This window comes from Pleurodeles waltl, chromosome 3_1, assembly GCF_031143425.1.
Source record: "Pleurodeles waltl isolate 20211129_DDA chromosome 3_1, aPleWal1.hap1.20221129, whole genome shotgun sequence".
Lineage (NCBI taxonomy): Eukaryota > Metazoa > Chordata > Amphibia > Caudata > Salamandridae > Pleurodeles > Pleurodeles waltl.
The window spans coordinates 10,449,606-10,466,956 of NC_090440.1; the positions used below are offsets into that span (position 1 = coordinate 10,449,606).

General features: G+C 56.9%; 2 protein-coding genes across 10 annotated transcripts in view; one reads left to right on the forward strand and one right to left on the reverse strand.

Annotated features, from left to right (window-relative positions):
- NR1H3 (nuclear receptor subfamily 1 group H member 3) overlaps window positions 1-17,351 on the reverse strand; it is a 218,731-nt gene that overhangs the window by 92,393 nt on the left and 108,987 nt on the right. For 7 of the 9 annotated variants that reach the window (XM_069221646.1, XM_069221645.1, XM_069221649.1 and 4 more), the window contains one exon: window positions 2,358-2,441. The exons of the other annotated variants lie outside the window; for them this stretch is intronic. In XM_069221646.1, the coding sequence (XP_069077747.1) occupies window positions 2,358-2,400 (43 nt within the window). In that variant the 5' untranslated portion in view covers window positions 2,401-2,441. The remainder of the gene's footprint in view (window positions 1-2,357; window positions 2,442-17,351) is intronic. 9 annotated transcript variants of the gene reach the window in all.
- Window positions 8,258-9,835, forward strand: LOC138285948 (serine-aspartate repeat-containing protein I-like). Its single transcript, XM_069226468.1, has one exon. The coding sequence runs from the start codon at window positions 8,258-8,260 to the stop codon at window positions 9,833-9,835; it is 1,578 nt and encodes a 525-aa protein (XP_069082569.1).

A 17,351-nucleotide genomic window follows, 5' to 3' on the forward strand; every position in this document is an offset into this window, starting at 1 on the left:
ACCTCCGCCTTGAAGCGCCTCGAAGGTAACCCAAGAGACGTCATCTTCATCTATCCCTAATAGATGAATAACTCTTTATTAGGTGTGATGGCACACCACATTGTCTTAGCAGATTGCATTGAAGACATTACAGTTCTGTTCTCAAATGTGGTTTTCAGTGTCGGCTCTTCGATGGGTAGGAGAGAGCTTGTGGGGACTTCTGGGACTGCAGCCAGGAGTCTGACGAACAAGGAGCCGCACGAACTGCAGGTGATAATGTCTCTTCTCCGGTTTACCGACCTCTCTTCCCACGCCCTTCTTGCCAGGGCACCAGGCCGTGGCTACCCCTAAACAGCCATCAATTGAAAATACCTGTCTCCAGGGCAATCTGAAAACCTTTAGGGGCCAAGGGTCACCGATGCTAAACTCAGGTAGAGTAGAAGTGTAACGCTGCAAGGTTTGCACGGGGGCCTAATGCGATCTGGGAAACTGCTCAACGCCCCCCACCCCCCACTCCATGACTAGGAGGTAAATGACATCCCTAGCAGGAGTGCAGAGGTCTCTCGACCCACGCGCCCCGGTGCTGCTGCACCTGCTGCACTAACACACCCCTCCTTTCAGCAGCACCGGGAGTCACAGAATGCTGGGGTGCTGAATGCAGGCATTTCCTATCCGTACTGGTCGTGCATGGAGAGGGCCATGGAAGGTATGGATCCTCCCCCCACCCTCAAAGATTCCGAGGGCCCGCACCTGGGGGGCAGGGCACCCTAAGTGAAGACCCTCGGAGAAGTCTAGGCAAGGTGATCTTTACTATCGGCCCAGAAAAGCCGTGTAAATGAATTAAAGAAGTCCAGCCTGCCCCTGTGCCAGGGGTGTGACAGTCCAACCCCACAGTTAACGCAGAAGCACAGCTTGAGCAGTGGGTGACTCTGCCCCGGCCCTCCTGCCTTGTACAGACACCGGGTTTCTGTAATGAATGTCCAGGTGGGATCCAGAGGCCTGGCACTGCGGGGGAGTCTGCCAGCTGAGCTCCGTAGTTGTCCTCAGGGTGCCCCCCAGGAGTCTGTGGGAGGCCCGTGTGCAGGAGGGGGCTCTGTGGAGCTGCGCAGCTAGGGAGCTCTGCAGGTCAGGACAGAGGTACATTGGTGGAGGGGTGAGGCGAGGGTACAGGACGGACACACCAGGTAAGCTGGCATGTTGGGCTGGAGCGGAGAGTAAGGACAGACATCTGATATCCCCGTGAGGTCTGTAGTGGCAATGGGGTGCCCGGGCAGGTGTGTGTGTGGCTGTGTGTGTGTGGCGTATGTGGGTAGTGTGTGTGTGTGTGTAGGGGGCGGTGTGTGTGTGTGGCTGTGTGGGTGGTGTGTGTGTGGGTGGCGTATGTGGGTAGCGTGTGTGTATGGTGTGTGTGGGTGGTGTGTATGCGGTGTGGGTGGGTAGTGTGTGTGTAGGTGGTGCGTGTGTGTGGCATGTGTGGGGGTGGTGTGTGTGGGGGTGGGTGGTGTGTGTGCTGTGGGTGGTGAGTGTGTGTGTGTGGTGGGGTGTGGGGGGTGTGGTGTGTCTGTCTGTGAGATACCACGCGGGTGTGTGCAGTTAGACGTGACTAGTGGTGGCCTACAGGGCTGGACTGTGTCCATCACAGGGTCAGTGTGTTCCTCCTGTGCCCAGGTCTCTAAAGGCCCGAGGCCAGGCCTGAGGTGGCTCAGTGAGCTGTGAGTGAAGGTCACTCGGTGAGACCCGCGGGTCAGGAGAGGGCAGCACCGGCCTAGTGTGGGGGAGACGTCGATGTTCTGGAATTACTGGGATACAAAGTGCAGTGGCACCGGGCAGCGCCTTGACACCACGTCTGTCCGCTAGTGGGAGCTGGAAGGCGGGATTGAGGCGCTTCACCAGAGCTTGGCGGTGCCTTCCATCTATCTGCCAGGGGTGTGGTGGCCCCCACACTGGGCTGCAGCCTTAAGCCCCCCACGCCCCTCACGCCCTGGGCACAGGCAGCTTCTGAAATAACATCAGGTGGTGAAGGCGAGGCTGGACCCCTCCCACCCCTGGCCCCGGTGCACTGCACCGGCTGCACCGATGGTAGCCACACCCCTGCTTCACTCCATGCATCAAGACCACTACAAGTCTGGGTGCACCACTGAGCCTCCCACAGACACACTACACCCCCAGACAATAGTTCAAAAAGGAACAATCGACTCGACATGGGGGCGCCTCTTCTCCCACCAGGAAGCGCCTTGGAGTTTCGTTGGCGCTAGTACAGCGCTATATAGAACTCAGTACAACCTGTCCCTCCAGGGTCGGGACATCCCTCTGCTCTTAGGCCCAGGGGGCGCCTTACATCCACACTAACACTCGGGCACCACACACACGGTTCTCACCCCGACCGAAGTGGCTGACATTTGTGACTGATACTGCGGACATTTTCTGGACAGGCCCCGCTCACTCCGGACAGGACTTCATACCTAGTAAAACAAAAAACAAAAAAACAAAAGCAGTGAAGATGTAATCCTGCAGAGAAAACAACACAGACAGGGATTAACCTTCAAAGAGAGCTCTGTCCCCCCACTTCAAGAGAGCACCACGGGGGGACAGAGAGCACAGGAGCCGTGTCCCCCCGTGGGGTCTGGAGCTGTCCGTGCTGCTGGCCCCGTGTGTCTGTGCCATGATGCATGATGTGTGGTCTGTCCTTAACCGGAATCACATCCCTTTAACTCATGTTCCCTCTCCTCCACAGAGGTATCGGGGCTCCCTCCCGTGGGGTGACCCGTGGGGTGACCTGCAGGGCCTGGACCCGGTGCTGTCCGTGCTCCTGGCACTGCGTGTCTGTGCCATGATGCATGATGTGTGCTCTCCTTAACCGGAGTCACACACCTTTCACTCACGTTCCCTCTCCTCCACAGAGGTATCGGGGCTCCCTCCCGTGGGGTGACCCGTGGGGTGACCTGCAGGGCCTGGACCCGGTGCTGTCCGTGCTGCTGGCACCGCGTGTCTGTGCCATGATGCATGATGTGTGCTCTCCTTAACCGGAGTCACACACCTTTCACTCATGTTCCCTCTCCTCCACAGATGTATCGGGGCTCCCTCCCGTGCAGTGACCCCCCTCTCAAGGACACTCAAGGACCTGTGTCACCCCTAAAACTGTTCATTCACCTTGTGTGAGCCTCACCCTCACCTGCCCCTGTAGTGCAGAGCGCACACACTGTGTGATCCGCGCCCTCACCTGCCCCTGTAGTACGGGGCGCACACACTGTGTGATCCTCGACCTCACCTGCCCCTGTAGCACGGGGCGCACACACTGTGTGATCCTCGACCTCACCTGCCCCTGTAGTGCAGGGTCACACACTGTGTAATCCTGGCACTCATCTGCTCCTGTAGTGCAGGGCGCACACACTGTGTGATCCTCACCTGCCCCTGTAGTGCAGGGCGCACACACTGTGTGATCCTCGCCCTCATCTGCCCCCGTAGTGCAGGGCGTACACACTGTGTGATCCTGGCACTCATCTGCCCCCGTAGTGCAGGGCGTACACACTGTGTGATCCTCACCTGCCCCTGTAGTGCAGGGCGCACACACTGTGTGATCCTCACCTGCCCCTGTAGTGCAGGGCGCACACACTGTGTGATCCTCACCTGCCCCTGTAGTGCAGGGCGCACACACTGTGTGATCCTCACCTGCCCCTGTAGTGCAGGGCGCACACACTGTGTGATCCTCGCCATCACCTGCTCCTGTAGTGCAGGGCGCACACACTGTGTGATCCTCGCCCTCACCTGCCCCCATAGTGTAGGGCGCACACATTGTGTGATCCTGGCACTCATCTGCCCCCGTAGTGCAGGGCGTACACACTGTGTGATCCTGGCACTCATCTGCCCCCGTAGTGCAGGGCACACACACTGTGTGATCCTCACCTGCCCCTGTAGTGCAGGGCGTACACACTGTGTGATCCTGGCACTCATCTGCCCCCGTAGTGCAGGGCGTACACACTGTGTGATCCTCACCCTCACCTGCCCCTGTAGTGCAGGGTCACACGGTTTGTGATCCTCGCACCCCGGGGCATGTGGTGTCACGGTGGCACAGGATGGAGACGTGACCTCTGTCCCGGTGGAGGCACCGAGTCCACCTCAGCAGCACGAGGCGCTGATGCACTCAGCGCTCCCCGCCCCCCCTCACCCCCCCCACGCCTTCTGCTTTTTACTGAGCTGGGAAACCTCAGGAGATAAACAGCTCCACTCAGTCCTCTTTGCATCATCGGGGACCTTTGTCCTAGTGTGACAGGAACCTGGAGAGGAAGAGAAACTACTGACAGCAGGCGTGGAGGCGCCGAGAGGCCAACACCAGGCCTGGAGGCGCTGAGACGCTCACTAGTACCTCCCACCCCACACACACCAGGTGTGGAGGCACTGACGGTGCCAACCACCTGCCCTCCCACCCACACCTGGCATGTGAGGCTGTCACCTACCTCCCAGAGGCTGCCACCTACCTCCTACCCACACCAGGCATGAGAGGCTGCCACCTACGTCCCACCCACACCAGGCATGAGAGGCTGCCACCTACCTCCTACCCACACCAGGCATGAGAGGCTGCCACCTACCTCCCACCCACACCAGGGATGAGAGGCTGACACCTCCCTCCCACCCACACCAGGGATGAGAGGCTGCCACCTACCTCCCACCCACACCAGGCATGAGAGGCTGCCACCTACCCCCCACCCACACCACGCATGAGAGGCTGCCATCTACCTCCCACCCACACCAGGCATGAGAGGCTGCCACCTACGTCCCACCCACACCAGGCATGAGAGGCTGCCACCTACGTCCCACCCACACCAGGCATGAGAGGCTGCCACCTACCTCCTACCCACACCAGGCGTGAGAGGCTGCCATCTACCTCCCACCCACACCAGGGATGAGAGGCTGACACCTCCCTCCCACCCACCCACACCAGGGATGAGAGGCTGCCACCTACCTCCCACCCACACCAGGCATGAGAGGCTGCCACCTACCCCCCACCCACACCACGCATGAGAGGCTGCCACCTCCCTCCCACCCACACCAGGCATGAGAGGCTGCCATCTACCTCCCACCCACACCAGGGATGAGAGGCTGACACCTCCCTCCCACCCACACCAGGGATGAGAGGCTGCCACCTACCCCCCACCCACACCACGCATGAGAGGCTGACACCTCCCTCCCACCCACACCAGGGATGAGGGGCTGCCACCTACCTCCCACCCACACCAGGCATGAGAGGCTGACATACCAGGGATGAGAGGATGCCACCTACCCCTCACCCACACCAGGGATGAGAGGCTGCCACCTCCCTCCCACCCACACCAGGCATGAGAGGCTGCCACCTCCCTCCCACCCACACCAGGGATGAGGGGCTGACACCTACCTCCCAACCACACCAGGCATAAGAGGCGGCCACCTACCTCCCACCCACACCAGGGATGAGAGGCTGCCACCTACCTCCCACCCACACCAGGCATGAGAGGCTGCCACCTACCCCCCACCCACACCACGCATGAGAGGCTGACACCTCCCTCCCACCCGCACCAGGCACGAGAGGCTGCCACCTACCTCCCACCCACACCAGGGATGAGAGGCTGCCACCTACCTCCCACCCACACCAGGCATGAGAGGCTGCCACCTACCCCCCACCCACACCACGCATGAGAGGCTGACACCTCCCTCCCACCCACACCAGACATGAGAGGCTGCCACCTACCCCCCACCCACACCAGGGATGAGAGGCTGACACCTCCCTCCCACCCACACCAGGGATGAGAGGATGCCACCTACCCCTCACCCACACCAGGGATGAGAGGCTGGCTGCCACCTCCCTCCCACCCACACCAGGCATGAGAGGCTGCCACCTCCCTCCCACCCACACCAGGGATGAGGGGCTGACACCTACCTCCCAACCACACCAGGCATAAGAGGGGGCCACCTACCTCCCACCCACACCAGGGATGAGAGGCTGCCACCTACCTCCCACCCACACCAGGCATGAGAGGCTGCCACCTACCCCCCACCCACACCACGCATGAGAGGCTGACACCTCCCTCCCACCCGCACCAGGCACAAGAGGCTGCCACCTACCTCCCACCCACACCAGGGATGAGAGGCTGCCACCTACCTCCCACCCACACCAGGCATGAGAGGCTGCCACCTACCCCCCACCCACACCACGCATGAGAGGCTGACACCTCCCTCCCACCCCCACCAGGCATGAGAGGCTGCCACCTACCCCCCACCCACACCACGCATGAGAGGCTGACACCTCCCTCTAACCCACACCAGGCATGAGAGGCTGCCACCTACCTCCCACCCACACCACGCATGAGAGGCTGACACCTACCTCCCACCCACACCAGGCATGAGAGGCTGACACCTCCCTCCCATCCACACCAGGGATGAGGGGCTGCCACCTACCCCCCACCCACACCAGGGATGAGAGGCTGCCACCTCCCTCCCACCCACACCAGGCATGAGAGGCTGCCACCTCCCTCCCACCCACACCAGGGATGAGGGGCTGCCACCTCCCTCCCACCCACACCAGGGATGAGGGGCTGCCACCTCCCTCCCACCCACACCAGGCATGAGAGGCTGTCACCTCCCTCCCACCCACACCAGGGATGAGAGGCTGCCACCTACCCCCCACCCACACTAAGGATGGATGTGCCTAGAGGCTGCCACCCACACGAGGCATAGAGGTCTGTGAGGCCCCCACCCTCCTCCACAACCCACACGGGGCAAAGGCAGCACTGAATTGAATTTAGTTCTCTAAAGTGCTTTGCTGCCCAAGAAGGGCGTCGTGGCGCTAAAGAATGCCATTCACGGAATCGGCGTCAAAGAAAGGGAAACTCCAGCAGGAAACGCGACTTTTACATTTCGTTCTGAATGACCAACGAGAGGCGGTAATTCTGAGCTCCTGGGAGAGGGAGCTCCAAGGTTTTGCAGTCAGTTAATGACAAGAATTCCCTCCGAGACAGCTGTGAGGTTCTAATGAAGCTGGCACTGAGGGGCCAAGGGTTCCCATCAGCTGAAAAGGCGAATCTACTTTCTATACAGCTGGGTCCGGCGCTAGAAAGACCTTTGTTAACCATGCAGAGCTCCCTCCCGCCTCCTAACTGCCCCCTCCCTCGTCCAACCTGTTACTGCCCGCCACGCCAGGCACGGGCAAAGGGGGCAAAGTGGGCAAAGGGGGCCATGGTGACCACGAATAATTTTAAAACAATGTTTGAAATATAATTTCCTTTAGTTTATTTTTAATGTGGGTGATGTATGGGCGTCTATAAGAGAATTTGCAGAGAAATATTTGTTTTTCAGCAACATCCATAATCAAAGTTTCTTTTGAATGAAAAGAGGCCCTCACGTATGAAAAGTGGGCGGGGACACAGATTATTTGCAGTAATATCAACGAGCCACAGCACATATTGAAAGGACAGGTCACTATCCTTAAACATGAGATGCAAACACATTTAGTACTTGGGGGAGTGACCTGTGCACTGTCAGTGACCTGGCCAAAGAGGGCATGAAAGAGCTGAAAATGGACCATAAATTCAAAGCTGTTCCGAACTGGGCCCCCCAAAGTACTTTTGCCCAGGGCCCCCTGAATCCTTAAGATGTCCCGCTGCCACATCCCACCCTTACTCCTCCAGCAAGAAAAAAACCCAAAAACATTGACAAAGCCAAGTAGGTCTCTCATACCAGAGAGCCATTGGCAAAGATGGGCCAGTAACAACGCGGGGGACAGGGGCATCATCGATGGGCAAGCAACTAGCTGGTGGTCGGGGCAGCAACAAAAGGGAAACAATAGCGGGGGGCTTGGAGGATAGAAACAAGTACCTCAATCCCAGCGTGAGCAAACACTAATGAAAGTGGACAAGCACTCAGTACTTGGTCCATGCTCCACAGAAGGGAAAACCAAAGGAAGAGAAAGTGAAACTGGTATGCACTGACCAATCAGGAGCCAGCAAATAAGAGTGACAGTGAAGCCAACCAATAGAAAGTAATGGGCCGGCTGTAAGCCCTATGTTTTTTTAAGTAACAAAAGATCTCAGAAGTGACCGCGCATGACCTGAAAACTTTGGATGGCTCACAGGAGGAGGTGCACTTAGAAGAAGTACAGAAACCCATGTACAGAAGCACAGCACAGGAACTGCTGGCTCTGGAATACTGCAAACTGAAAACATACCTTATGCACACAAAGATGACGAAAGGTATAGAATGGAAAGAAAACTGCCTCAAGCACAGACACAGTGCTTGACACAGGCATAGTATGTCCGATGCAGGCAGAGTGTCCGACGCAGGCAGAGTGCCTGATGCAGGCAGAGTGTCCGACGCAGGCACAGAGCCCGATGTAGGCAGAGTGTCTGACACAGGCACAGAGCCCGATGCAGGCAGAGTGTCTGACACAGGCACAGAGCCCGATGCAGGCAGAGTGTCTGACACAGGCACAGAGCCCGATGCAGGCAGAGTGTCTGACACAGGCACAGAGCCCGATGCAGGCAGAGTGTCTGACACAGGCACAGAGCCCGATGTAGGCAGAGTGTCTGACACAGGCACAGAGCCCGCTGCAGGCAGAGTATCCGACGCAGGCACAGAGTTCGACGCAGGCACAGAGCTCGATGTAGGCAGAGTGTCCCACGCAGGCACAGAGCCCGATGTAGGCAGAGTGCCTGACACAGGCACAGAGCCCGATGTAGGCAGAGTGTCTGACACAGGCACAGAGCCCGAGGCAGGCGGAGTGTTCAACGCAGGCACGAGGCCCGATGTAGGCAGAGTGTCTGACACAGGCACAGAGCCCGATGTAGGCAGAGTGTCTGACACAGGCACAGAGCCCGATGTAGGCAGAGTGTCTGACGCAGGCACAGAGCCCGATGTAGGCAGAGTGTCTGACGCAGGCACAGAGCCCGATGTAGGCAGAGTGTCTGACACAGGCACAGAGCCCGAGGCAGGCAGAGTGTCCGACGCAGGCACAGAGCCCGACGCAGGCACAGAGTCCGACGCAGGCACAGAGTCCGACGCAGGCACAGAGCTCGATGCAAGCAGAGTGTCCGACGCAGGCACAGAGCCCGACGCAGGCACAGAGTCCGACGCAGGCACAGAGCCCGATGCAGGCAGAGTGTCTGACACAGGCACAGAGCCCGATGTAGGCAGAGTGTCTGACACAGGCACAGAGCCCGATGTAGGCAGAGTGTCTGACACAGGCACAGAGCCCGAGGCAGGCGGAGTGTTCAACGCAGGCACGAGGCCCGATGTAGGCAGAGTGTCTGACACAGGCACAGAGCCCGATGTAGGCAGAGTGTCTGACACAGGCACAGAGCCCGATGTAGGCAGAGTGTCTGACGCAGGCACAGAGCCCGATGTAGGCAGAGTGTCTGACGCAGGCACAGAGCCCGATGTAGGCAGAGTGTCTGACACAGGCACAGAGCCCGAGGCAGGCAGAGTGTCCGACGCAGGCACAGAGCCCGACGCAGGCACAGAGTCCGACGCAGGCACAGAGTCCGACGCAGGCACAGAGCTCGATGCAAGCAGAGTGTCCGACGCAGGCACAGAGCCCGACGCAGGCACAGAGTCCGACGCAGGCACAGAGCCCGATGCAGGCAGAGTGTTCAATGCAGGCACGAGGCCCGATGTAGGCAGAGTGTCTGACGCAGGCACAGAGCCCGATGTAGGCAGAGTGTCTGACACAGGCACAGAGCCGATGCAGGCAGAGTGTCCGACGCAGGCACAGAGCCCGATGCAGGCAGTGTGTCCGACGCAGGCACAGAGCCTGATGCAGGCAGAGTGTCCGACGCAGGCACAGAGCCCGATGCAGGCAGAGTGTCCGACGCAGGCACAGAGCCCGATGTAGGTAGAGTGTACGACGCAGACACAGACCCGCTGCAAGCAGAGTGCCTGACGCAGGGAGAGTGCCCAATGTACGCAGTGTCCCCGATGCAGGCAGTGTCCAGGCACAGAGCCCACTGCAGTCACAAGCACACCTCCTGAGACAGGCACAGTGCTAGACGGAGGCACAGCTCCATAAACAAGCGCACCTCCTGAGCATGGCACACCTCCTGACAGAGGCATAGTGTGCTCGATGCATGTACTGGAGGCCACCTCTGGAGACTGATGTCCAGTTCTGGAGGCCACCTCTGGAGACTGATGTCCAGTTCTGGAGACTGCCTCTGGAGCACTGAGTCCAGTTATGGAGGCCACCGCTGGAGACTGATTTCCAGTTCTGGAGGCCGCCGCTGGAGACAGATGTCCAGTTCTGGAGACCACCTCTGAAGACTGACGTCCAGTTCTAGAGACTGCCTCTGGAGCATAGAGTTCAGTTCTGGAGACTGCCTCTGGAGCATAGAGTTCAGTTCTAGAGACTGCCTCTGGAGCACAGGGTCCAGTTCTGGAGGCCACCTCTGGAGACTGATGTCCAGTTCTGGAGGCCACCTCTGGTTTCTGGAGACCAGTTCTGTAGACTGACATCCAGTTCTGGAGACCCCCTCTGGAGAGTGACGTCCAGTTCTGGAGACTGCCTCTGAAGACTGCCGTCCAGTTCTGGAGACTGCCTCTGAAGACTGACGTCCAGTTCTGGAGACTGCCTCTGAAGACTGACGTCCAGTTCTGGAGACTGCCTCTAGAGCACTGAGCCCAGCTCTGGAGGCCACCTCTGAAGACTGACGTCCAGTTCTGGAGACTGCCTCTGAAGACTGACGTCCAGTTCTGGAGACTGCCTCTGAAGACTGACGTCCAGTTCTGGAGACTGCCTCTGAAGACTGACATCCAGTTCTGGAGACTGCCTCTAGAGCACTGAGTCCAGCTCTGGAGGCCACCTCTGAAGACTGACGTCCAGTTCTGGAGACTGCCTCTGAAGACGACTGACGTCCAGTTCTGGAGACTGCCTCTGAAGACTGATGTCCAGTTCTGGAGACTGCCTCTGAAGACTGACGTCCAGTTCTGGAGACTGCCTCTAGAGCACTGAGTCCAGCTCTGGAGGCCACCTCTGAAGACTGACGTCCAGTTCTGGAGGCCACCTCTGGAGACTGATGTCCAGTTCTGGAGACTGGAGTACAGTTTTTAGTTTCAGAATGGTGCTAGTTCTGGTGGACACACAAACATATGGAGACCGTTAAGAGATTAGCGACCAATGCGGTGTACCTCAGCTGGAGGGGAGGATGGGGCAGGTGAAGACTTCTTCACCCCCTGGAGGCAGTGAGAGCACGAACAGCCTCCCCGGCAAGGAACAGCGCCGAGAGACCCTCTTGGGGGTGATTCCTTCATGCTGAATAAATGTTAATAACATAACAATGGAGAATAAACAACACACTGGGCTGGAAAGAACAGACGTAGGAGTGCGCAGCACCGGTGCAAATTAAGCAGAAGGTCTGTGTGCTACAAACATGGACAGACCGTGTCCTGGTGGTAAGAGGTATGTTTGTGGGTAACCGGAAAGGCTCACCTCCGAAGACATGCCCCCTCCGTCCGACCTCGGGGGGTTGTTGTGTGGGCAGGAGAGGGCAGATGCACTCCCCCTGCCGGGGTCCCGGGTTTACTTCAAGGGTCCCACTTAGGGGGCAGGGGGGTCTCCACAGAGCCACCCAGCATCACCCATGCATTCCAAGAGAGTGTGGAGCATGTGCGGGGGGGGGCACAGCTAGGGCCCCCTCACACTGCAGCTCTGTGCGTCCAGATGTGTACAACGCACAGCAAGAGCCCTAGACCATCTGAGGGCACACTGCCATCCAGGCTGCAGCCAGGAAACGGTGCCAGTGTCGATGTAAATATTATTAGACTCAGAAACTCGGTGCCCTCTGGCACAATGCTGCAAGAATCCCTCACAGAGCAGAAAAGCCACAGGAAGTGGGTGAGGAGTCGAAGCACATGTGAGTCAGGAGCAGAGGGGCGTGAGTGAGGGCTCATGGGAGGTGGGCGAAGGGGCAGAGGGACGTGGGCGAAGGGCAGAGGAACGTGGGTGAAGGGCAGAGGGATGTGGGCAAAGGAGCAGAGGGATGTAGGTAGAGGGGCAGGGAGACGTGGGCGAAGGGGCAGAGGGGCGTGGACGAAGGGGCAGAGGGACGTGGGCGAAGGGGCAGATGGACGTGAGTGAGGACTCATGGGAGGTGGGTGAAGGGGCAGAGGGACGTGGGCGAAGGGGCAGAGGGACGTGAGTGAGGGCTCATGGGATGTGGGCGAAGGGGCAGAGGGACGTGGATGAAGGGACAGGGGGCGAGGGATGTGGGCAAAGGGGCAGAGGGACGTGGGCAAAGGGGCAGAGAGATGTGGGTGAAGGGGCAGAGGGATGTGGGTGAAGGGGCAGAGAGACGTGGGCGAAGGGGCAGAGGGATGTGGGTGAAGGGGCAGAGAGACGTGGGCGAAGTTGAAGAGGGATGTGGGCGAAGGGGCAGAGAGACGTGGGCGAAGGGGCAGAGGGGCGTGGGTGAAGGGGCAGAGGGATGTGGACGAAGGGGCAGAGGGACGTTGGCGAAGGGGCAGAGGGACGTGGGGGCAGAGAGACATGGGCGAAGGGGCAGTGGGACGTGGGTGAAGGGGCAGAGAGACGTGGGTCGAAGGGGCAGAGGGACGTGGGTGAAGGGGCAGAGAGATGTGGGGCAGAGAGATGTGGGCGAAGGGGCAGAGGAACGTGGGCACTGGGGCAGAGAGATGTGGGTGAAGGGGCAGAGAGACGTGGGCGAAGGGGCAGAGGGACGTGGGCGAAGGGGCAGAGAGACATGGGCGAAGGGGCAGAGGGGCATGGGTGAAGGGGCAGAGGGATGTGGACGAAGGGGCAGAGGGACGTTGGCGAAGGGGCAGAGGGACGTGGGGGCAGAGAGACATGGGCGAAGGGGCGGTGGGACGTGGGTGAAGGGGCAGAGAGACGTGGGTCGAAGGGGCAGAGGGACGTGGGTGAAGGGGCAGAGAGACGTGGGCGAAGGGTGTAGGCAAGTACCATCTTGCCTGGCATGTTACCCCCATTTTTTACTTATATGTATGTTTGTTTTAGCCCTTGTGTCACTGGGATCCTGCTAGGCAGGACCCCAGTGCTGATAAGTATGTGCCCTGTATGTGTTCCCTGTGTGGTGCCTAACTGTATCACTGAGGCTCTGCTAACCAGAACCTCAGTGTGTATGCTCTCTCTGCTTTTAAAATTGTCACTTCAGGCTAGTGACTAATTTTACCAATTCACATTGGCACACTGGAACACCCTTATAATTCCCTAGTATATGGTACTGAGGTACCCAGGGTATTGGGGTTCCAGGATATCCCTATGGGCTGCAGCATTTCTTTTGCCACCCATAGGGAGCTCTGACAATTCTTACACAGGCCTGCCACTGCAGCCTGCGTGAAATAACATCCACGTTATTTCTCAGCCATTTTACACTGCACATAAGTAACTTATAAGTCACCTAGTCACCACTTAGTGAAGGTTAGGTGCAAAGTTACTAAGTGTGAGGGCAACCTGGCACTAGCCAAAGTGCCCCCACATTGTTCAGGGCAGTTTCCCCGGACTTTGTGAGTGCGGGACACCATTACTCGGGCGCACTACATATAGGTCAATACCTATGTGTAGCTTCACAATGGTAACTCTGAACATGGCCATGGAACAAGTCTAAGATCATGGAATTGTCCCCCCAATACCAATCTGGTATTGGGGTGACAATCCCATGCATCCCCGGGGCTCCAGCATGGACCCCGGGTACTGCCAAACTAGCTCCCTGGGGTTTTCACTGCAGCTACCGCTGCTGCCAACCCTCAGACAGGCTTCTGCCCTCCTGGGGTCAGGGCAGCCCAGTCCCAGGAAGGCAGAACAAAGGATTTCCTCTGAGAGGGTGTTATACCCTCTCCCTTTGGAAATAGGTGTTAAGGGCCTGAGAGGAGTAGCCTCTCCTTGCCTCTGGAAATGCTTTGAAGGGCACAGATGGTGCCCTCCTTGCATAAGCCAGTCTACACCGGTTCAGGGAGCCCCCCAGCCCTGCTCTGGCACAAAACTGGACAAAGGAAAGGGGAGTGACCACTCCCCTGTCCCTCACTACCCCAAGGGTGGTGCCCAGAGTTCCTCCAGTGTGTCCGAGCCCTCTGCCATCTTGAATGCAGAGGTGTGAGGGCACAATGGAGACCTCTGAGTGGCCAGTGCCAGCAGGTGACGTCAGAGACCCCTCCTGATAGGTGCTTACCTGAGTAGGTGGCCAATCCTCCTCTGAGGGCTATTTAGGGTCTCTCCTGTGGGTTTCTCATCAGATAACGAATGCAAGAGCTCACCAGAGTTCCTCTGCATCTCCCTCTTTAACTTCTGCCAAGGATCGACTGCTGACTGCTCCAAGACGCCTGCATAACCGCAACAAAGTAGCAAGAAGACTACCAGCAATACTGTAGCGCCTAATCCTGCCGGCTTTCTCAACTGTTTCCTGGTGGTGCATGCTCTGAAGGCTGTCTGCCTTCACCCTGCACTGGAAGCCAAGAAGAAATCTCCTGTTGGTCAACGGAATCTTTCCCCTGCTAACGCAGGCACCAAACTTCTGCATCACCGGTCCTCTGGGTCCCCTGTCATCTTGACGAGCGTGGTCCCTGGAACACAGGAGCTGGATCCAAGTGACCCCGACAGTCCAGTGGTCCTTCTGTCCAAATTTGGTGGAGGTAAGTCCTTGCCTCCCCACACCAGACAGTAATCCTGTGCACCTCATGAACTGCAGCTGCTAGGGCTTCTGTGCACTTTTGCAAGACTTCCTTTGTACACAGCACAGCCCAGGTCCCCAGCACTCCATCCTGCATTGCCCAAATCGCTGAGATGACCTCCGACTTCGTGGGACCCTCTTTTGTTGTGCTTCTGCGGGTGCTGCCTGCTTCTGCGTGGGCTCTCTGTGTTGCTGAGTGCCCCCTCTGTCTCCTCCACCAAGTGGCGACCTCCTGGTCGTTCCTGGGCCCTGGCAGCACCCAAAACCTTCAACCGTGACTCTTGCAGCTAGCAAGGCTTGTTTGCGGTCTTTCTGCATTGAAACAACTCTGCGTCCTCCAGCACGCCGTGGGACATCTTCTGACCAAAGGAGAGTTCCTGGCACCTTCCGTTGTTGCAGAATCTTTGGCTTCTTCCACCCGGAGGCAGCCCTTTTGCACCTTCATCTGGGGTTTAGTGGGCTCCTGCCCCCCCCTGGACACTTGTGTGACTCTTGGACTTGGTCCCCTTCCTTTGCAGGTCCTCAGGTCCAGGAATCTGTCTTCAGTGCTTTGCAGTCAGTTGTTGTCTTTGCAGAATCCCCTATCTCGGCTTTACTGTCTTTCGGAGGTAGTAGGGTGACTTTACTCCTACTTGTAAGGTTCTTAGGGTGAGGTATCTTGGACACCCTTAGTGTTTTCTTACACTCCCAGCGACCCTCTACACACTACACTAGGCCAGGGGTCCATTCGTGGTTCGCATTCCACTTTTGGAGTATATGGTTTGTGTTGCCCCTAGGCCTATTGTCTCCTATTGCATTCTATTGTGTTCTACAGTGTTTGCACTACTTTTCTAAGTGTTTTACTTACCTGATTTCGGTTTGTATGTATATTTTGTGTATTTTACTTACCTCCTAAGGGAGTATGGGCCAGATGTAGCAACCAGTTTGCGACTCGCAAACGGCAAAAATCGCCATTTGCGAGTCGCAAACCGGAGTTTGCTATGCAGAAATGCATTTTGCGAGTCGGGACCGACTCGCAAAATGCATTTCAGAGTCGCAAATAGGAAGGGGTGTTCCCTTCCTATTTGCGATTCCTAGTGGTATGCAATTCCATTTGCGAACGCGTACGCGGTCGCAAATGGAGTCGCAGTTACCATCCACTTGAAGTGGATGGTAACCCACTCGCAAATTGGAAACTTCCCCTTTGTGAGTGGACCCACCAATATTTTTTCAGAGTAGGCAGTGGTCCAAGGGACCACTACCTGCCCTGAAAAAATCCGAAACTAAAGGTTTCGTTTTTTTTTTTAAGCGCAGCTCGTTTTCCTTTAAGGAAAACGGGCTACACTTGAAAAAAAAAAAAACTGCTTTATTTCAAAGCAGTCACGGACATGGAGGTCTGCTGGTCCCAGCAGGCCTCCATACCCGTGAGTGCCCATAGTCGATATGGGGCCGCAATTTGCGACCCACCTCATTAATATTAATGAGGTGGGTCTTTGCGACCCCATAGCGACTCGCAGACGGTGTCTGAGACACCGTTCTGCATTGCAAATTGCGAGTTGCAATTTGAGAGTCGCTCGGACTCGCAAATTGCAACTCGCAATTTGCAAAGTTGCTACATCTGGCCCTATATCCTCAGAGATACTTTTGGCACATTGTCACTAAAATAAAGTACCTTTATTTTTAGTAACTCAGAGTATTGTGTTTTCTTATGATATAGTGCTATATGATATAAGTGGTATAGTAGGAGCTTTACATGTCTCCTAGTTCAGCCTAAGCTGCTTTGCCATAGCTACCTCTAACAGCCTAAGCTGCTAGAAACACCACTATTCTACTACTAAGGGATAACTGGACCTGGCACAAGGTGTAAGTACCACAATGTACCCACTATAAGCAGGGCCAGCCTCCTACAAAGGGGCAGAGGGACATGGGTGAAGGGACAGAGGGACTTGGGTGAAGGGGCAGAGGGACGTGGGTGAAGGGGCAGAGGGACGCGGGTGAAGGGGCAGAGGGACGCGGGTGAAGGGGCAGAGGGACGCGGGTGAAGGGGCAGAGGGACGCGGGTGAAGGGGCATAGGGATGTGGACGAAGGGGCAGAGGGATGTGGGTCAGACATCGCCAACTGCCTTAGTGCCAATATCAAGCAACTGTAAGGAGTGATTAAATGTGTTTATTGGTAATTATATACTCAACTCTAGCAGAACAGCAAAGGAACACTCCTAACACTAAAGTGGTGATTTACATATGTAACGTTAATTGTACTTAGCAAGCGCTTGGTTACTCAGGGAAGGGTGTCCTGGAGCTGTAACAGGAGATGGAGAAAAACTAAAAGAAAATTATCAGACTGTCATGGTAAATAGCCAGGTTTTAAAAAAAAATCTTGAAAGTGAGAGAATTCTCATTTGATCCCAAGACGGCTGGCATCCTATTCCACTATTTAGGTGAAACACAGCAGAAACGGACTTTGCTTTGGCAGGGGGAGATTCAGGGAACGACTAACTGGCAGAACTGGGAAGAAACTGATGAGTGGAGACATTTTGTGGGGACGCAGGAATGGATGAGGCTATTGAGATATTTGGGTCCTCGTTCATGGAGTTCTTTGTGAGCAAGGCAAAGAGATTTGAAAACGTCTCTCTTCCGAATATGCATCGACTGAAAAGGCTTGACGACATAGGCCTGTTGGGGAGACTGCAAATCATTCCACTGTGTTCTGAGCTCTCTGCAATTTGGACTACTGCTTGG

What these genes read in the sequence shown, in the direction of transcription:
- LOC138285948 (XM_069226468.1), top strand. Translation starts at nt 8,258, where the DNA reads ATGTCCGATGCAGGCAGAGTGTCCGACGCAGGCAGAGTGCCTGATGCA.